We start from the raw sequence: 21,164 nt of genomic DNA, 5'->3' as shown, positions 1-21,164 counted from the left end.
TGGGATGCTAACATAACATATTTTAATTACACTGAATACCCATGCCAGAAAGATTTTTAAAACAAAAAGAAAAGAAAAACGAGAAAAATTAAATATATTGGCCTCTTGATCTATCCACGCGCCAACTTCCGAGCGTGATCAACACAATTTGAAGAAAATTGGAAAAAAAAGAAAAAAAGAGAGATGTCAGTTCCAGTCTGCCCTGCCCTGGATGGCTTGGAACATGATCATTTGATTCCATATCGTATTAAGGGACCGATTCATTCCCTTATCAGTTTTGACAGGGTAGGTTCAAGAACATTGGTTTGGAACATATTCATCTAATAAATATTAGTGCTCTTTTCTTCTTTAACAATATTGCGCATATTACTATTATTTCATTGTCTCATTCGTAATTCCTCAATTAACAAATATTTTTTGCTTTTATATTCTTTTGTATGCAAAATTTATACACGACTGAGGAAATGGAAATGTACTCCGACATTAACATCGATCCAGTTTACGTAGCTTTTAGTCCTGGGAAAGGAAAATAAGGCGAAATCCCGTTCGCCGAAGAGGTAGCATCCGGACGTGAAGGACCACGAGCCCGGATCGGCTCTCGATAAAAAAAAATCTCCACAAGGTATAAGTAGTATGAACAAACATTTAATATTCATAGACAGATTTAAGGTTCTTATTACAGATGCACTTTATAATTCTTAGCCCTAAATTTTTCCATAATTTGAGAATTAAGGTAGAATTCAGGGTCCAGTGAGGTGGGTGAAGAGCACGCTCCAAAGACCGCGAGTAGGCTTCTAGGATGAGGCTGTCGGCGGTGTGAACGCACTAGTAGAGCACACGTGTAAGTGTCGAGAGCAGGACACGTGGGGCTGTTTTTGGTGAGGTGGATCCAGCAACATCCAGCTAATCCCCAGCCTGTCAATTACTTGTTCGGGCCCTTCGCCGCACCAAATCTAAAGCCCCATTCCACTGTGCTTGTCCTCAATGATTCATCCCTTTCAGCCTACCCGGGGAAAATTATCCGATCAGTCTTAATTGCATTGCGCTGATGCCAATTTAATACGATATTTTTCAATTTTTTCAATTTCGTCCTAAATATTCACGCAAAATCCTAATACAGTTGTTCCAACCAATTTTTGCTAAAGATGCTGATGTGATGACGTGCCACGAAGGAAAAACGAATTGCCTCTCGGATCACATTTGGGAAGGGATGAAAGGAAGAGTTGGGGCTCTAGGAGGCAGATTCCTTAAAACCGGATCATGCATCAATATAGTTTGACGCCATCCCGTAGGAAGAGCGCAATTGGTCGTGTCGTTCTCACCATCTTGAATCCTCAAAATGGATAACCAAATTGATTACTAGTTTTAATTACTCCTTATATGCATGTTGTTTCCCTTCTAACGATTTTACCATGTAAAGGTACTCTTTAGATCAAAATACTCATATGCTTGAACGATTTTACCACAAACACCGGTAAGAAAAGCGCAATTAGTGATGAAATCATCCTAGGAATTACTAAAAACCTAAACACTATCCTTGATCCTCGAAATGGATAACCAATTCAGTCGCCCATATTCTACCCAACACGTGTATATCGAGCGCTTTACACACCAGTTATTAAAGTATCATTCCACATCACTTGATTACTAGGTCTAATTTCGCCTTATATGCATGTTGTTTCCCTTCCAACGATTTTACCCTGTAAGGGTACTCCTTTAGATCAAAATACACCTATGTTTGAATGATTTTAGCACAAACGCCGGTAAGCCGCCCCAAACATCCTCCTTTGACATGCCGCCGGAGACAACCTTGACCACCTGCTGCCGCCACCTTCTCGCAACCGTTGCGGTCGAGCACTGTTTGATGTGGCTTTGCTGGTGCAAGGAGGAGGGCAGTTTTGTTCACACTGTGCATAAACATGTTGGCACTGCAAAATTTAAATTCTGATAACTTAGCCTATGAGATATAAACCTACGGACCAATACAAGATCCTAGAAAAGCAACCAAAACGCTTATCATCTTCATCAAGTGATGGGAAAATTCTTGATCCCTGAACTGCAAAAGCACTAAAGCTAAATCAAGATTTCATTGCTCAACGAGCATCATCTCGGATATTGCTATTCTGGATTGATGCTGGTTCCCTCAGTTACTGATTTAAGCTTCGCTTGAACTGTCTTTGGACTTGCCGTCCGGGGAAGGACGAGTCCGTGAGTCAGGTTTCCAGGCACGTCTTGAGCTTGGGGAGATGATGCTTGGTCTCCGAAACTGCGGAGTTGATACTTGTCCCTGATTGGGCAAGCTAGCATTCGCTGTGTTGGACACCGAAGATGTACCCGTGCTGCTAATGTTTACACTCCTCACCGCGTGGTGTGTGATGGATACACCAACGAGGCGGGGCGGCGCTTTATCTCCATCCGATGGAGGCGTACCAATGGGCGGACGTGGCAAGCGGGGAGGCACAGTTCCTTGGTGTCTCTCGGCTTGGGAAGAATTTGAGCAATCTCCACTGTTGGGATGTTTGGAACATGCCGAAGGACTCGGAGATGGAGTACTGTTGGGCATATTGACTGTTCCTTCGCATATTGAAGCAGACTGACCTCCGGTCCCAGTACCGATGGAGTCGGGCATACCTGGCATACTATTCTGTGTTCCATGAGGTGTCGGTTCCCTCCTCTCGATCCTTCGTGGAGATGGAGTGCTGTTGGGCATATTGACTGTTCCTTCGCATGTCGAAGCAGACTGACCTCCAGTCCCAGTTCCGATGGAGTTAGGCATGCCCGGCATAATATCCGGCGTTCCGTGAGGTGTCGTTTCCCTCCTCTCTATCCTTCGTTCTGCTGCTTTGGAGTTCATGTCCCAAGTAAGAATATGTATGGGTAAGAATTAGACTTTCTTAATGTGACAGAACAGAAACAGAATTCAAGCAGGATATATGAAGAAGAATGCAATCTGTTATTGGTTTTTTGTGTTATTAGGCAGAAGCATCGACGTGCTAATTGGTAAATGATCTTATGATGCCAATGCACAGTGTCCTAAGGGAAGGAAATCAGAATGTGCTTGATCGAAGGATGCTTGATTCACATCAGGAGGAGCGAAATGTTGCTTCGGTTTGTGTTCATGCCAAGAGCGTTTTCGGTCTATACAGAGATCTATCGGAATAATAGCCACAACTGTGCCGCTCACCTGATTTTGGGCGATAAGGGTTCCAGCAATTTTCGCAGTTGCATTCATCGGAACATCCAACCTCGGCCTTGCAGCAGGGAAAAATATAGTGTTCAGTAAGGTTGTTAGAGAACTATTTGAAAATCCGTGCGATGCACCGGCTCAGAAATCGATTGTCTTAAGAGTTTGTCTTGCCATCGTGATGTTATGAATCCACTTAAAATAGGCGACATTGCGTTCGTACGACATTTATCTAGACCAGTGCATATTCTTCAGGCAGAAATCCGTAGCTTGAACAGGTTTTACTGAGTAATGTAACAGTTCCTTCTGACTAATATACCAAATCATCTATAACAGCTAACTCCAAATGTTTCCATGTACGAATTGATTATCGAATCTCTTTTTGATAGATTAAATTAGCTGCGAACCTGAAAGCAATCGCAGTATCTTTTCACGCAATGGGACTTCCTGCAATTACATCCGCGTATGTGCCTCACGGATGATGTGGACGCCCTCACGGATGATGTGGGCGCCTCGCTCCCACCGCCTTCCTGTTGAATTGCCACTCAAATTCAGATTTCCCTTCATGCTCATCGACTAAAGAATGACATCAAACTTCCCGCATAGAAGGATGGTTACCGCTTTATCTGGAGGAGAGTTGTTGCCATTCTGAACAATCTTCGGAGCGAATGCGAGAGGATTACGAGATTCAATCTGCCTCCGCGTTTCAAGAACTGTGTCCTCGAAGTCGAGGCTGTTGTAGCAGTCTTCGCATGTACAAGAGTCGATACAGTAGAGTCCTGCCGCAAAGCATTCACAGTATCTGCCAACATGAGAGTTTCAACATCATCTTCCAGAGAACTTTCAGATGAGAACAGAAATCTATCAGAACCTGCTCATCGTTCCGAGCAAGGACATAATCGAAAAACAGTGAATCAGCTATCTATATCTAAGTAGACAGGCTATGCCGATAGTCAGGAGCTGCATAACACAGCAACTAGCATCACTTGGCACGCCCAAAATTGGAACTTTTGACGCATGAAAACTGGACAGAACAAGAAGTAGAAAAAACCTGGCAAACCACAGTAGTGCTTACAGTTTCAAGCATTTGGATCTCCTGCAATTGCATCTTTTGCAGCCTCCATTCTCTATGGCTTCTGCTTTCCTCCTAAATCAAACCAAAAATAAGTAACTAAGCTAGTTCAGCAACTAGTAAGTATGTCATCATGGTGTACAAACAGTCATATGTGTACTTGCTTCCCCTCCTAGGAGTGACCGAGTTTGGTTCCGCAACCCTCTCTTGATCTTGTGATTTAGAACCGTTTCCGGGGCTCGATCTTTTCCGAGCTTTAGTCGCTCCATCTCCATTTTGGCCATAGACAACAAGATCGGAGAATTCCCCGGTTGGACTGCTGAAAACAAAGCTACTTTTCCAGTCCTCTGGCATCTGAATCAGCTTCTCCTGATCACATGGGTACTGGAATGGCATATTGCTTGCATCTGAATCCACGGATATCGATATATCAAGGTTACGAAGAAACAAGACGTGCAGCTGACTCACAGAAACAGGTTGGCCATTTAGTCTTTAAATCGTAACCACTAGACTGACCGATGATTTGTTGCCAACTACTGGATTCTTGCTGTCCGCCGTTGCTCAAAAGTGAATGGCCCAAGTTCGGGAGGCTAGGAGGAGGTTCTCCCCAACTATACCCGGCATGATCGTGGCTTGCGTATGGATCGTGGCTCCCAGGAATGTAACCGTGGCAGGGCATTTGAACATCGAAGTTGAGATGCCGACGAGTAGCATGGTGCGCTTCCTGAATTGAAAATTGATTATCCTAGGACATGATTTCTCCGACGACAGACGATTAAAACTGAGTCATTATCATCAAAGGTAACATCTTTTATTTTCAAATTCTGGGTTTCAAAACTGATCCAGAATTAAATATGAAAGAATCAGTCAATAACATCAAGGCTGTCGGTGTATCCTACCACCGTGAAACAATACTACGAAAAACCGGAGATACCTGGTTGTGAAAGAAACTTGTCTGGCGATGCCAATATGGGTATACATCAGGAGAGACGTTAAATCTCTGAACCACATTATGCAGACCGAAATGATGCTCTTCTGGCGCTTGTTCTGCCCATGTCGAACTCCACAGCAGTTCGGCATTGCCAACTGTCAGGGCTGCTTCCTCGGGGCCAGGTTCCCGGCTTGTAAGCAAGACTCTACGGAATTCAGAGGATAAAGATTGCTGAAGTCACCGAAGACAGTGGATGATTCCTGCAGACGCCAAAACGCATCAGAGGACTCAAGAATTAGGCTGGTGGATCCCCGCAGAGGAAGAAGAATGCAAAGCCCAAGTCGGATCACGTCTGAACCGACTAAAACCCGAGAAGAACCAACCCCAAAGAGATCAGAATGCTAGAAGTAGAATTTAAACCATAACCTGGTGCTGAGGGGCTGCCAGACATCCTCCGCCGCCACTGCCGCTGCGGTCCTCCTTGGGAGTGTCCATGTGAGATGGAGCCCACAAGTTTGCCAAAAGAACAAAGAAGGTACAAAAAGAAAAAAAAGACAGAACTCGATTTGAAATAGAAGAGAAAGAAGATGAAGGAGGAGATGAGATAACGCGGACTGGAGTAGAGATAGAATCTTTCGTTCTTGTTTCTGTTAAATCGTTCAAATCCGATCGCGAGTGAGCGGGAACGAGACGTCATCTCCCGGATCTTTGCTTCCACGAACTGGGCCTCCCGCGAAAAGCCCATTAGATAATACTGAGCCCAATAAATTGGGCCTCAGGCCCATTTTGCATTTACTGAATGTGAGCAGTCACGGCCCAATCGTATATAACCCCCCTTTAGCCCATTTTCAAGGTAGTCAAACATGCCGGCTCGAATATGAAATTGGAATTTGGTGCGAACCTTCCGAGGAACGTAGGACACTTCCCAAAAAAGGAAAATTAATCAATTAATTAAAATAAAGCACGTGGTTCATTTCACCTGGACTACCACCACACTTTCATCATCCAAACCAAGACAAAGTGATTTTTCCACCTTGCATGGACTCATGCATTGGACAAAGAAAGGTCATTATTAGAAAGAGGCCATCTTTAATTTGGATTATCATGTGTTAAAAAGCTCAGGACAAGGGTTTTTTTTTGCCTGCAAGGTACGTGAATTGTCTCAATTTGTCCCCTTACATATTACATCAGCTTCAAGCATCTCCATCCGTGAAATTCTCATTTTATTTTAGACTTTATTGATATAGTTTGGCACGTCGATTTTGTCAAGCACTTCCACATCCCATCATCATGCAACATCAGCGAAAAGCACAATTGGCATTAAGGAAGGCCCACCGGTTAAGGTCAGTTGAAAAGTTCGAGGGTAGCAAAAAAAAAAAAAAAAAACCGATAATCCGATTGCTTATTTCTACGAGAAATAGAATAAAAATGTATTTTTGAATAAATTGTTAGTGCAATTCGAAATCTGACATGACTGCTTAAAATTGATTTTTGTGGGGGTCCCATGATCATGAAACAATTCGTGCAAGTAATAGGAATGGAAATGCGAGGATTACTTGCTTGACTAATTTAGCCGTGGAAGGAGATTCGGATCCAATTCAACAAGTCCAATGTTCTTGTTTTGGATTGAGGTCATGCATGACGTCACGTGCATGGCTAATTAAGTCTTGAGTTCATCACGACCTTATCTAATTAATGTTGTTGTTACCTGCCCTGTCCTTCTGAATAGACCGAGTCTTATCCATACGCCACACGTGTTGAACCAACATGTCTTCACTCTTCATTGACTAATAATTTTTACTTTTAACCAAAATCTTACGTTTTCAAACAACAACCAAAAAAAAAAAAAAAAACGCAAAATCTTACATTTACTTAATCCAAAACACCTAAGTCTTCACAAATCGCAAATGTTGATAAGCAGGTTCATGCATAATTTTGTCATTACTTTTTAGAAATTTAAATAATATCCTTAATTTTGGCAGGATAAAAAAGCGTGCTGTATTTTGCTTTCACTCAATCCTAAACAAAGAGGGCAATTATTCCTTTTTTTCAGTTGGACGAAAAATTAGCAATAATCTCACTAATTCCTTTGTGACTTCGAATTTGATGTGCTCGATTTAGTTATTTGAGGTCCTAATATGTTAGTACTATTCGTGCACCTCGCACATATAAAAACAGTTGTGGCTCTCCCTTGGTTCCGATGGCAATTACAATTGCGGGAAAGGGCAGATCAATTAGCCAAACTTCAGAAGTTTGTACCTTCCGAGTTCGTGAATCAATCCGATAATCTGTTCTTAAGGGACGATAATGTGTTTTTAGTTGTAGAGTGTGCATTGTCATATGCTTTTTGATATTTGCTTTCTTCTATAGTTATTTGAGATTTGCCAGGCTTGAAATCCTTCTATGTATCTCTTAAGTGTTATTCTATTTAATGAATGGAAATCTTCTTTCGACCAAAAACAAGAAAGACCGAAATCACATGGCAAATGAGATTAGTTATCGGTTTACGAAGCTCTAAGGTACGTATTCTTTTCCTCTTAAATGACATAACAACAATACCAATCGATGGAGAAGCAATTTCGAATGTGACAAATTTGTCTCTTAATCAGCCCTCCCCCCGTTTTGGCCGCCAAGGAGAATGTCGTATTTGTTTACTCATCTTACCACTCCGACCGGTCGTTTCGCAAGCGATAGAGGTAACCTAAATTTTGGCCCAAAACGGCTTGCCGCTTCATTATGATGATGTTCATTCAGCCTACTGCTTTGAATGTTTCCAACGAATGTCTAGCTAGGATTTGTGCACAGCTTTATAAAAAAAAACATCTGGTAGCAACTTGATGAATAATTTCACACACGTTGATGACCCAACTGGAGACTAATGAAATGCCCTTCAACCTCTCCGTACCGATTAAATCTAAGCTTTCGATCTGTGCAGATGACTCGATTCAAAACAACCTGCAGGCAAATGGCGAGACATGAGCGGGCATCTCTAGTTCATGAACTAGAAATCGCCTGACAACCCACATTAAGCATGCAAATCCCAAATGGTTCGGTCGATACACCAATTTTGCTTAAAATGATAAGTGTGCTTGCCGTTCTTGTTCAACATATGGGTTCGTATCACCTCATTTGTGTATTTTCTTAGAGCCATCTGTAGGAGCACAGACTTGTATGTCTTTGATAATTGCTCAATGTGAGGGGCTAAATTGTCAGTCGATGAGAATTGTTTGGGTGCTTAAAGAGCTCTAGACATCCATAGTTTGATAGAGAAAAAAAAAAAACACTAAGGCTTCGATCATTTCTCGAAAAAAAAATTAAAAAAAAACCCTTCTAGAAGAATATTTTTCGGATTTTCTGGCGTACGATTCGCGGAAGCCAAATGAGTCAAGGAAAACATTTTCTATCCATGAAAAAATCATCTTCAAAAGTGAGAAAAATGATTTCGTAAGCCTCTAATGTCCGGAAATAAAATGGGCAAGATCTAAGTAGATTCCTCTAATGTTTGTCCTCACTATATTCGCACCTTCCCATGTATGCTTATCTCATGGAACACGTCACTCACGCCAACCTTCTGTCCTAATCAGACCATGAATTTCCTTTATGTTTTTTCTAGCATTGACAAGCAACTGGTCAAAGGAGAAACTTCTAGAATACTATTTTCCCCCTATTTCTCTGCTCGCCTACGTTGGATATAGTCAAATATTCATTGACATCATAAAATGATACCCTTCTTGGTTATATAAAAGCCAACCATGCATTCTTATAATTGAGTAAGCCTCAAGCAAAGCAGCTCCATTGCCGTCTCCACCTCACTAAATGTCACTCTTAACAATCGCTCATGATCGGAGCGAATCTCCTCTAACTAATTTTCCGATTAAACGAGTTACGATACATTACTTCGGTGCATTTTTAATCAAAATCGCATGGGGGTGACATTAATATTTAAAACCCACTGGTTAAAAGCTCGGTACGAGAAATTCCACCGATCAATGATAAAAGATCAAAACACGGGATTCCCAAGAATCGAGGAATCGATGACTTGAATGTGTTTCAGACATGTGGATCTTTTCTTACCTCTTTAATATCGCAAGGAAGGCTTGTGCATTATGATTGCCAAAAGAAGGAGGGTTTTTGACTCGATGAAGGGGCAAAAGGGCAAGGAGAGCAACGGTCAAGGAGTCCCAGGAGATGGGATTAATTACTGTTATTGCCACTCCCTGGCTATCTAACCCATTTGCTTAGTAAAGACAAATTAGCTGACGGACGCCATGACCAAACGAAAAGAGTCCTGCCACACGTGTCGGCCTGTGATTGAATGATCGGCCGACACAATTGTCTTGCTGCCGTCGCCACATGTTGGCAGTTGCTGAAGAAGCTTCAGGTGGTTGCCTTTCCTGCCCTCCTCCCACCTACGTTTTCGATCCAGATACAAAACGACCCGTCGTTGAAAAAGGAAATTTAGAGAGTTCGTGCCTGTATATAAGCCCCCTGGTCGTCTCATTTCTCTGTGTGTGGATTCCACGAAGTTCAAAGCTTGGAAGTGGAAAAGCAGAGAGTTGCAGAAGAACAGGAACAGAGTTGACAAGAGTGAGAAGATGAAGAAGGCTCGATTGGAGTTGCCAGCGGGGTTCAGGTTCCACCCCACGGACGACGAGTTGGTGAACCATTACTTGATTCCCAAGTGCGCTTCTCACCCCGTCTCCGCCCCCATCATTGCCGAGATCGATCTCTACAAGTTCGACCCTTGGGAACTTCCAGGTACTTTGAGACAGCTTCCTCTGCTTCTCCAGGCTCTGTTCCTCAACGCTCGCTGTTTCTGCTCGAGTTCATTTTGATGAATCTTCCTTAATTTCTGATGGGGTTTGGCTTCGAATTGCAGAAATGGCTCTGCACGGCGAAAAAGAATGGTACTTCTTTTCCCACAGGGACCGCAAGTACCCCAACGGGTCACGGCCGAATCGGGCAGCCGGAAATGGGTATTGGAAGGCGACCGGGGCTGATAAGCCGATCGGCTGCCCAAAGACGCTGGGCATAAAAAAGGCGCTAGTGTTTTATGCTGGAAAAGCTATGAGAGGAGTGAAGACCAATTGGATCATGCACGAGTATCGCATCGCCAATGTCGATCGATCCGCCAGCAAGAAGAAGAACAGCTCGAGGGTAATTGCTCTAATTTCTCTTCTTGTCACTGTTTTTGGTGTTGCAGCACATGTAATTGGACGAGTTCATAAAGAAAACTCAATGGTTAACATCGATCCTTACTATTATGGCAGCTTGATGATTGGGTTCTATGCCGGATATACAACAAGAAGGGCACCATAGAGAAGCATTTCCCCACCACGCACAATAAATCGGCAGAGTTCCCAGAAATGGAGACCAAGCCGCAGATTGTTATGCCGGCAGCGCCAAACCCGTGCTCTCCTCCCCAATATGGGCATTCGCCAATGACTGCGGATCACATGTACATGGACTCGTCGGAGTCGATGCCGAGGCTGCACACGGATTCTAGCTGCTCGGAGCACGCGGTGTCCCCGGGCTTGGCATGCGAGAAGGAAGTGCAGAGCGAGGCGAAGTGGGACGATTGGGACAAGGCCCTCGATTTCCAGTTCGGTTCAATGGAGAACTTCTTGGACGATGCTTTCGCGCAAGGAGAGTATCAGTTGGATCTGTTCTCGCCTCTTCAGGACATGTCCATGTACTTGCAGAAGCCATTTTGAACGAGTCCGTCGAAGAACACGGAAGTCGGATTTCCTTGTATAGTGGGCCTGAAACATTCCATTCGTGTTGATCAATCAAGCCAATGTCTTGGACAAATTGCTCATAGGGGGGGGCCTACAGACCAGAGTTAGTCCTAGGATTCTGCTTTGCTGGGTTTTGCCAGAGAGAGAAGCAGAGCATTGAGGTGCATCCAGTCGCACAATGAAAGGAGTCTGTCGGGCTCTAAATCTCGGCTGAAAGGCAGACGCGGCGGACATGCCGGATCTCGAGGGGTTTGCGGTGATGATCGGCACAGTTGGTGTTTAGAATGGTGATACCTCCAGTTTATGAAAAGTTTCTAGGAGAACTTTTTGCTGTAAGATTGTAGCAAATTGCTTCAAAATTTTTGATTTAGTGAAAGATTATTTCGCCTTTCATTCTTGTCGTTAGTTCAACTGAACGGAGTTATAAAAAACGACCATTCTCTGGCCTATCGAGAGCCGGATCTTCAAGTTATAATAAGTCATAAACTTTTTTCATATTTTCTCGCAATTCCTGTACAAAATATCATAACACACATAATTTAAAAGCTTTTATGATCAGAGGGAGAGATTTGATTTGTACTTTTGATTCGACAATTATCAAGTGATTTGGGTACTGTTTTATAAGGATTCTTCGGAATAATTTTTCATAAGTGGAGAAACCAGTTAAATTTACAAGTCAAAAGCTGTAAAAATGGGATATATCATGGCCAAGATCATTATGCCTCTGTCATTTCGACTTTCTGTGCAACTTTTTTGTTGCCCATGCATCAAGAGATTGTATGATGATTCAAAAGGGTAAAAGACTGTCTGACCAAAGCAAAAAAAAAAACAAAAAGGGTAAAGACCGTAAATATCCCTATATTCACTCATTGGGATGCTATCCACTTTGGCCCGTTCCATCCCCGGACCTCATGACTTTGTCATTTGGGATACGGGTAGGTACCTTCCCACGAGCTCTTTCATTCTGCTAGAACTCCCTCCCGAACACTCTTAACTCTGTAATTAAGCATCAGAATTATATCAAAAGACGTTTCCGTGAGTTAATTTTGATTTTTTATATAGACGAATTACAATCTCCCGATGGGTAATTAAAATTCGAAAAAAAAAAAAAGAGGATAAGGAAGGGAGGGGGGGGATAATGTAAGAAAAGAAAAGAAATAAATAACATAAATAAAAGCACATGGTTCATTTCACTTGGACCAAACCACACTTTCCATATAAAGAAGGCGACTTTCATCAACGACGGCCGACACGAAACAAGTGATTTTTCCACCGTGCATAGACTCAATGTGTTGTTGATGGAGTCACGTTGGTACCAATTGGACAAAGAAAGGTCAATAGGATGAACCTCATCTTTCGATTTGGATCATCACCATGTCAAAAAGATAAGGATAGGGATCCCTTGGTACAAATTTGTCCCGATTCGTCCCTTTACTCTCTCAAGACTTTATTGACGTCAAGTAACACGTGCAAAGGCCCAAAAAATCTCAAGTCTATTACACTTTTACCTATTCGATCTTAAATCTTTTAATATGTCAATCAAGTCATAAAAATTTTCATGCTTTGCCAATTAAATTCATCCGACCAATTTTGATAGGAAATTATTGACGTGGATGCCGGCCGTTCTACGTGACATGTTCGGCGTTGACGCGGACAATTTTTGTAATATTTCATATTTTTTTGAATTTTTGAATTATGTTTTATTTATTTTTCTCTTTTCTTTTCTTTTCTTTCATTCTCGACAAATAATTTGACATACGTGGAAGACCGGACTAGAGACTTATGGAAAGAAAATAAAATGAAAAATAAAATAAAAATAAAAATGTCAAAATATTAACAAAATTACCTATATCAATACCGGTCATGTCACGTGAGACGGTCGATAACCACATCGCTGATTTTTCCTTCAACATTGGTCGGATGGACTCAATTGACAAAATTTAAAAAGTTTTTAGAACTCAATTGACACAATTAAAAGGTTTAAAATTGAATTGGCAAAAGTATAATAAATTTGAGATATTTTGGACAAGTTTCTCTCCTTTTCTTTAAGCACATTTGCATTCTATCGTTCGTATCGCGTAAATTAACAATTAGCGACGAGAACAATAAGATAACACCAAATTGCTTAAATTAAGCACTCGACCGGTTAGAATTAACATAAGGGCTTATCCAGCTGAAAGTTGAAACAACGTTATAGAATCTATCAACAGAAAAAGTTAATAATGCATGCAAAAGAATGACGAGGTTATTGTGTTGCGGGGGGCAGCATCGACGCAGCTTCCGAACCCTGAAGGGAGTGCGTGCCCACGTCACGTGCGTAGATGATCGACGTCACGCACGACGTCACTCCGACAAGACCAAAAAGGTCGCTATTCCTAGCAGAAGCCGTAGCTTCCATGGCTATCTCTCTAATCGGGGGCTTGTTTGTTGTCAGACATGACGGGAGGGTCAACCTTCAACGAACCTTTAGCTAGGATTTGTGCAACTTGACAAATAATTTAACGCACGTCGGAAATCAAACTAGAGACTTATGAAATGCCCTTCAACCTCTCGATGTCGGTTAATTCTAAGCTTTTGATATGTGCAAATGACTCAATTTAAAATAATTTGCATGCAAATAGGAAGACACAAATAGATATCTCCAGTTTTTTTTTTAGGTTTTTGGATCTGAAGATACCTCTAGTTCAAGAGCTAGAAATCGCTTAGACAACCCAACTCAAATATGCAAATCCCAAGGGATTTGGTTAATGCACACTTTTTGCTTTTAATGGTAAGTGTGCTCATCGTTCTTGTTTGACGTCTAGGTTCGTATCATCATATTTGTGCATTCTCTTACAGCTCTCGGTGGGAGCACTGACATATGTGTCTTCGATAATTACTCAATGCGTGGGGGCCAAAGCGATGGCAATTGTTTGGGTACTTAAAGAGCTATAAAACCCGATAGTGGTATAGAAAAAACATTGAGTTAAATATGCTATGCTATTTTTGAAACTGAATATGCTGAGCTAAAGAACTACTTTGGTCCCACGTAATGATAATCACAAATGGCCATGGGCAAAGATTAAATTAATACAAATGCTTGAGAGGTGCCCAAAATAAATATATAGAATGAGATTTCATTGGCCGGCGAAATAAGGTTTTACCTAAGGACGGTTCTTTTCTGCGAAGTGAGGAAGGGTTCGATTCCTTTTTTCTTCTTTACGTAATACCGGAGGCGATATAGTGTAGGAAAATAAAATAGGAAAGATCTAAGTAAGATAAGATGTGCCTCTAACATTTATCCTCACTAAAATTGCACAAATCCATGAATGCTTATCTCATGGAACACGTCACTCACATCAACATGCTGTCATAATCAGACAATCAATTCCTTTGCGTTTTTTGTAGCATTGACAAGCAAACTGGTCAAAGGAGAAGCTTCTAGAATATTATTTACCCCTATTTCTATAGTTATCTACTCCCCTACATAGGATATTTTTTAATATTTATTGACGTAATAAATGATCCATTTCTTGATTATATAAAAGCCGCTATGAATCATGCTTAATTATAATTTTTGTCTTGGCCAAACATGCTTAATTATAATTGAGTAAGCCCCAAGCAAGCAACCCCATTAATATCTTCTTTTTTTTTTTTACCTCTTTAATATCTCAAGAAGGATGAGGTGTTATCAAGTTCCAATATATCTTTGACAAATGAAAAGATGAGAAAGGAATAAATAAAGCATATGCAAATGCACTTCTTGCTTTTGAGTTTTGCTGCAAAATAGTTTTGATTGTCTCGGCCGTCGATTTGAGTGAGCGTGATTTTTCTATCTCGAAATTTGCGATTTAGGTGTGTTAGTGCCGACATAGTACGAGAATACAAGATGTCCCACAAGGTGAATTCGTTTTTTTTTTTTTTTAATTTTGAAAATAAGAGTTCACTTTAATAATAAGCTTTTCAATTGTCGCTCCACGGATCTTGTGTATTAGAAATTTTTTGAGATCTGAGAGCTTTAAGTTATAGGTTTATGTTGTTTAGAAACTAAAATAGAATCACTTGAAAAGATTGAGATTAAGAACATATTGGGAGATAGGTATATCTATTTAGGATTTTATTGTGGGGGTAACATGGCTGCACGATATTTTCGCCAAAGGGGGGAGGGTTTTGACTCAATGAAAGGGTAAAAGGGCACGGAGACCAACGGTCAAGGCGTCCCAAAAGATCGTTGAATTACTGTTTCTGCCATTCGCCGAGTAAAGACAAATTAGCTGACGGACGCCATGACACAACCACGATTCCTCCCACACGTGTCGACCTGTGATTGACCCAATCGACTCGATTGTCTGGGCAGCCGTCGCCAGTTGTTGCTGAAGAAGCTTCAGGTAGCTTGCCTCGTGTGTCCTCCCCCCACCCACGTTTTCGATCCAGATACACTCCGACGACCTGTCGTTACGTGGGATCTGTCCACCTCACGTGTCTGAATTACCCCAGCTAGCAGTGTTCGTGTCTGTATATAAACCCCCTGGTCGTCTCGTGTCTCCGTGTGGATTTCCGTTGTAAAGTTCGAAGCTTGGAATTGAAAAAGCACGGACCAGAGAGTTGCGGAAGAACACAGGGTCGACAGAGTTGAGCAGAGGGAGAAGATGAAGAAGGCTCAATTGGAGTTGCCAGCGGGGTTCAGGTTCCACCCCACGGACGACGAGTTGGTGAACCATTACTTGATCCGCAAGTGTGCTTCTCACCCCATCTCCGCCCCCATCATTGCCGAGATCGATCTCTACAAGTTCGACCCTTGGGACCTTCCAGGTACTTTGAGACAGCTTCCTCTGCTTCTCCAGGCTCTGTTCCTCAAGACTTTCTGTTTCTGCTTGGGTTAATTTTGGCGAATCATTCCATTTTGGAAAAAGGGTCGGCGAGTTTTGTTTCTTCTGGGTGATTTTGTTGTGAAAAATTCGTTCTTTATTTGGATCTGTCACAGAATGATGAAATGTATTTCTCTAGTCCCTAATCTGATGCATTTTGGGAGGTTCAATGTTCGACAGTTTGAAATTTTCATTTTTTGAGATGTGGATCAAGAAAAGGGGTGGTTTCTTCATTTGCTTTCTCCTTGTCAAGCATCAAGCATGGTGGTTTTCATTTTCGTTTTAGTCTTCAATTTGAAACAATTTGTTTGTCCGCTGAAGATCGTGATTTCTGATGGAATTTGGCTTGGAATTGCAGAAATGGCTCTCTACGGCGAAAAAGAATGGTACTTCTTTTCCCACAGGGACCGCAAGTACCCCAACGGGTCACGGCCGAATCGGGCAGCCGGAAATGGGTATTGGAAGGCGACCGGGGCCGATAAGCCGATCGGCCGCCCAAAGACGCTCGGAATAAAGAAGGCGCTAGTGTTTTATGCTGGGAAAGCTCCGAGAGGAGTGAAGACCAATTGGATCATGCACGAGTATCGCCTCGCCAATGTTGATCGATCTGCCGCCAAGAAGAAGAACAACTGGAGGGTAATTACTCTCTTTCCCTTCTTGTAACTGCTTTTGGTGTTACCGCACATGTAATTGGACAAGGTCATAAGGAAAACTCACTGATTAACATCGATCCTTGCTGTTTATTACAGCTTGATGATTGGGTTCTATGCCGGATATACAACAAGAAGGGCACCATAGAGAAGCATTTCCCCTCCACGCAAAATAAACTGGCAGAGTTCCCGGAAATGGAGACAAAGCCGCAGATTGTTATGCCGGTGGCGCTGAATCCATACACACCTCCCCAATACGGGCATTCGCCAATGACTACGGATCACATGTACATGGACTCGTCGGAGTCGATGCCAAGGCTGCACACGGATTCTAGCTGCTCGGAGCACGTGGCGTCTCCGGACTTGGCATCCGAGAAGGAAGTGCAGAGCGAGGCGAAATGGGACGATTGGGAGAGGACGCTCGGTTTCCAGTTCGGTTCAATGGATAACTTCTTGGACGATGCGCTCGCGCAAGGAGAGTATCAGCTGGATCAGTTCTCGCCCCTTCAGGACATGTCCATGTACTTGCAGGAACCATTTTGAACTGGTCCGTTGAGGAACATTCCATTCGTGTTGATCAATCGAGGCAATGTCTCGGACCAATTGCTCATGTGGGGGGGGGGCTACAGACCTGAGTTGGTCCTGGGGATTCTGCTTTGCTGGGTTTTTACCAGAGAGAGAAGCAGAGCATTGAGGTGCATCCAGTCTCACAATGAAACCAATCGGTCGGGGCTCTAAATCGGCTGAAAGGCGGATGCGGCGGACGTGCCGCGATCTCGAGGGGTCTGCGGCGATCGGCACAGTTGGTGTTTAGAGTGGTGATACCTCCCGTCCTAACTTGTAAATATCTGATGAAAGTCCCTAGGGAAATTGTATGCTATAAGATTGTGGCGGAATCGTTTCAATATTTCATTTAGTGAAAGTTCATTTCAAACTTTTGTTCTTGTGGTTAATTGAACTAAACAGAGTTCAATAACGATTAGTTCTACGGTTCACTGAGAGACGGATCTTCAGGTGGCAACAAGCAATAATTTTTTCATATTTTTCCGTAACTCCTGTACAATTTGTGATAGCACACAGAATTTTAGACCTTTTATGACAAAACCGCGAGATTTAAATTTTATTTTTGATGCGACAATGATCAAGTGGTTGGGGATCTGTTTTCTAAGGATTCTTCAGAATGCATGTTCATAAGTGGGGAAACCAGTTAAATTTGCCAGTCGAAAGTTGTAAAAATGGGATGTATCTTGGCCAAGATCGGTATGCCTTTGCCTCTCTCATTTCGACTTTCTGGGGAACTGTATCATGCCCATGCATCAATGGGTTGCTCATAAACACGCTTAACTTTGAAGTTCCAGAAAAAAGTATTAGCGTTACGTCAAAATGCGCTTCCGTAAGTTAATTATACTTACATATATTTCGATGCACAATTCAATTCATCCATGCTCCCATCATTATTCTAGAGGTCTGCCAAGAGTTGCTCTTTATTTAGACTTTCCGGCCTGGACTACCACTCCTCGCCTTCATTGGACTGGTTTATTACAGACTCACCAGATTTCGCATAGTTTGTCATACTTATGAGAAGGTCCCTGTTCGATACGAATTTGTGACATCTCTGTTATCTGCTTTGATCCGTCCTACACCGAACTTTATTGTTTGATCGCTATCGGGATGGGTAACCTCTTGAAAAAATGCTTGAACATGTACCATAGGACCAACAAAAAAAAAAAAACTATTGGTAATCTCCCATTGGATAGCCAAAATACTAAAAAAAAAAGGGATAAGGTGGAACTATGTAATGAAAGAAAATAAGTAAATAAATAAACATAATACAGCACATGGTTCATTTCACTTGGACCAAACCACACTTCCCATTCAAAGGAGAAATATATTCGTACGTGATGCGATGCTTGGAGGCAACTTTTCATCGTCCAACACGAAAAACGACAGCGGCGGCCGACATTTGAACGAGGGATTTTCTTCCATCGTGCACGGATTCAAATGTTGTTGACTGAGTCACGTACGAACCTATCGGACAAAGAAAGGGAATTAATTAGAATGGACCCCATCTTTGATTTGGATCATCATCATGTCAAAGATATAAGGATAGGGATCTATCTCTTGGTACAGATTTGTCTCGACAAGTCCCTTACAAATCACGTTGATGCTCGATTTATTTTCTTTCAAGGCTTTATCGACGTGGCATAATACGTACCTTTCAGAAAAATCATCCAAAAAATTATAAACCAATTACATTTTTATATCTTTAATCTTAAACATTTTCATCTTCTACCGATTGAGTCGATTTGATCAATTTTTGATTGGAAATTGTTCACCGGAATCCTACCTTTCTTACGTGGCATAATAAACGCTAATACGGCTGAATCCTTTGGATTTTTAATTATATTTTACTTCTTGTCTTCTTTTTTTTCTTCTTTTTTATTGTGGCCGGCGAAAGCCTCACCTAGGGCGATGGCCGGGTCAAGCAATGTTTGGCCATGCTCCTGTCGACCTAGTCCACGAGCTTTCGAGTTGGGTCGTTGCCCTCCAGCACCTCCCCGATCTCGTCCATCGAACCCTTGGCAACGTGTTGAACCAGATTTGGCCTCGAGCTCCTTGCCGTGGCTGAGCTCGAGCCTTCTAGATCTAGGGGCTCGAGCTCGGGGTTCCCTCGCCGAGACCTGCCTCTCCATGTATGGCCTCACCCAGATCCATGCTCGCGCTCTTCTCTCCCACCTCCACGACGGCCCCCATGGTCCTTGCCAAGATCCTCTGCTTTGTAGCTATCTCGCCCTCCGATGACTTGTGGTAAGTGCACTGCCCGTTCGACCAAATTTCTCAACCGAACATGATCTTCCACAACCTCCTCGCTCGTGGGTACTCCAGTAGCTCCCTCCTCGTGTCTCCATCGTTATGTTCAATCATATGAGGTGAAATGCATATGAGTGTTCCTTCATGTTCCTGATGAAAATCGCGATCTTGGCGAGGTCGGCCTCACCCACAGCCGGCAAGACTGGACTTTGCCTAGAACATCTTGGCCGCTAGCGAGGGCACTCCGACCCTTGCCAGCCACAATAAGGACAAGATGAGAAAAGGGAAAAAAAAAGGAAAAAAGAAAAGAACAATTAGCAAAAAAAATTAGAAAAAAATATTATACGAAATGTCGTAACACGCAAATAAGTTTCGAGGGTTTTGTGATAAGCAATCGAGATTTACACTTTATTTGATTCGGTAATTATTATGGGATTGTGGATCTTTTCTTCAAAGATCCATTCGATGTCTCCGTGTTATAGACTCATTTCTTAATCCTTAGAGACACCCGTTCGAATTTGATTTATTCAAAATGCTAGAGATACGGTTGATAAAAATAGGTCTATCGAATATTACAACAATCTCCAATTGGGTAATTAAAAAAATTGAAAAAAGGAAATAGTTAAGGAAGGAATAATGAGAAAACAAAAAATAACTACCCAAACCACAAACCACTTATGATGGCGAGCTCGGCGACGACGTGGACATGTCGATGGGCTGAGTCGAGAAGGGGAGAGTGATGGTAAGCAGTGCATTAGCGAGCGGGATCACCGTGTCGGTCGTCACGATGCCTCTAGTATTATTGGGATGTGAGTTGCTTGTCGTGAATCCGTTCAATATCCCATTCTATTATGGACCACTTGTTGTGGCAGAGGAGGGTGCGAAGTGAAGAAGAAAAAGAAGAAGAAGAAGAAGCAAAAGGAATTGAAGAAGAAGAGGAAATCCGAATCGAATCGTATTTTCACTTGGGGTCATATACGGTTCGGTTCGCGATTCACATCAAAATATGCATGCATCTCACATGGTTCGGTTTGATTTCAGGTATTATAGAAATCTGCACCAAATCAAATCGAACCATTGACATCCCTAATTCAAGCATTTTAATTAATCTCTGATTTACTTATATTTTTAGATTGCATTGACGTGGCGTAACAAGTCGGCTCTATTAAGCAACACCGCCTTCTACTGCTCCTGCCACGTCAGCGAAGAACCAGAACACTTAGCCGCGATCGCTTCAATCAGATCAGCGAAAAGGGTGGAGAGGACCGGAAAAGAATAGAGAGACTTGATCGGGTGTTTCGTCAGAAGCAAAATGAAAAGCGTTATGTGACCGATAGCTAAAATAAGTTTATAGAATCGGGGTAACTCCACGCAAAGCAGCAGAAACATCCGAACGTCATGCACGACGTCACTCAGGCGAGACAGAATCTGGTACGTCGGACGATCAACGTCATGCAAGACGACACCTAGACAAGACAAAAGGGGCTTCACTCCATTTACTATTTTATCTTTCTTTCTTCTTCTGTTTTTCTTTCGAAAAGGAAAAAAATGGTTTTTTTTTGGTAGAAAAATTATTGATAAATATCTAATAAATGGTTCTTGTTGTTAGTGACGATGATGTCAGTCATTTTGACCAGGACTCGACCGGGCCGCTCCCTGTTGGGTCACCGTAAATAGACTAATCTTATGCTCACACCATATAGACATGGCCAAAATAAATCGTGGACTCAAAATCGGCCCGTTGACCAGCCTGTTGACCGGGTCCACGGTTCCAACCCAGGACCGGAACCGGCTCTCAAGGGCCGGTTCCAGCTCCATAATTGTCGAAACCGGCCCGGAACCGCCGGTTTCGGGCTGGTTCCGATCCCGATTTTTTATTAAAAAAAAAAAGGAGGAGGCCTGGAGAAAAATAACCATTGGGCCTAGGAACC

At 42.4% G+C, this 21,164-nt stretch overlaps 3 protein-coding genes across 4 annotated transcripts in view; 2 read left to right on the top strand and 1 right to left on the bottom strand.

The window, feature by feature from the left end:
• Positions 1–2,155: 2,155 nt before the first annotated feature.
• LOC115755920 lies at positions 2,156–5,701 on the bottom strand. The gene is made up of 8 exons (XM_048272435.1): positions 5,614–5,701; positions 5,438–5,447; positions 4,399–4,672; positions 4,260–4,331; positions 3,803–3,986; positions 3,592–3,714; positions 3,185–3,251; positions 2,156–2,838 (listed from the first exon to the last, which is right to left on the bottom strand). The coding sequence occupies exons 1-8, from the start codon at positions 5,680–5,682 to the stop codon at positions 2,156–2,158; spliced, it is 1,482 nt and encodes a 493-aa protein (XP_048128392.1). The 5' UTR covers positions 5,683–5,701.
• A 4,002-nt stretch (positions 5,702–9,703) lies between these two features.
• Positions 9,704–21,164, top strand: part of LOC115755907 (NAC domain-containing protein 2-like) — a 30,297-nt gene continuing 18,836 nt past the window's right edge. Inside the window, exons 1-4 of the mRNA XM_030695506.2 lie at positions 9,704–9,735; positions 15,501–15,716; positions 16,131–16,408; positions 16,522–16,983. Of these exons, the coding sequence (XP_030551366.1) occupies positions 15,554–15,716; positions 16,131–16,408; positions 16,522–16,965 (885 nt within the window). The 5' untranslated portion in view covers positions 9,704–9,735; positions 15,501–15,553 and the 3' untranslated portion in view covers positions 16,966–16,983. The remainder of the gene's footprint in view (positions 9,736–15,500; positions 15,717–16,130; positions 16,409–16,521; positions 16,984–21,164) is intronic.
• On the top strand, positions 9,742–11,141 carry LOC125312435 (NAC domain-containing protein 2-like). Of its 2 annotated transcripts, XM_048271985.1 has the most exons (4): positions 9,742–9,945; positions 10,067–10,344; positions 10,458–10,915; positions 10,966–11,141. In XM_048271985.1, the coding sequence occupies exons 1-3, from the start codon at positions 9,783–9,785 to the stop codon at positions 10,899–10,901; spliced, it is 885 nt and encodes a 294-aa protein (XP_048127942.1). In that variant the 5' UTR covers positions 9,742–9,782; the 3' UTR covers positions 10,902–10,915; positions 10,966–11,141. The 2 variants fall into 2 exon arrangements, with proteins under 2 accessions (XP_048127942.1, XP_048127941.1); XM_048271984.1 differs by having other exon boundaries at positions 10,458–11,141.

This window comes from Rhodamnia argentea, chromosome 11 (genome assembly GCF_020921035.1).
Source record: "Rhodamnia argentea isolate NSW1041297 chromosome 11, ASM2092103v1, whole genome shotgun sequence".
Lineage (NCBI taxonomy): Eukaryota > Viridiplantae > Streptophyta > Magnoliopsida > Myrtales > Myrtaceae > Rhodamnia > Rhodamnia argentea.
This window is presented reverse-complemented; position numbering and strand designations above follow the sequence as displayed.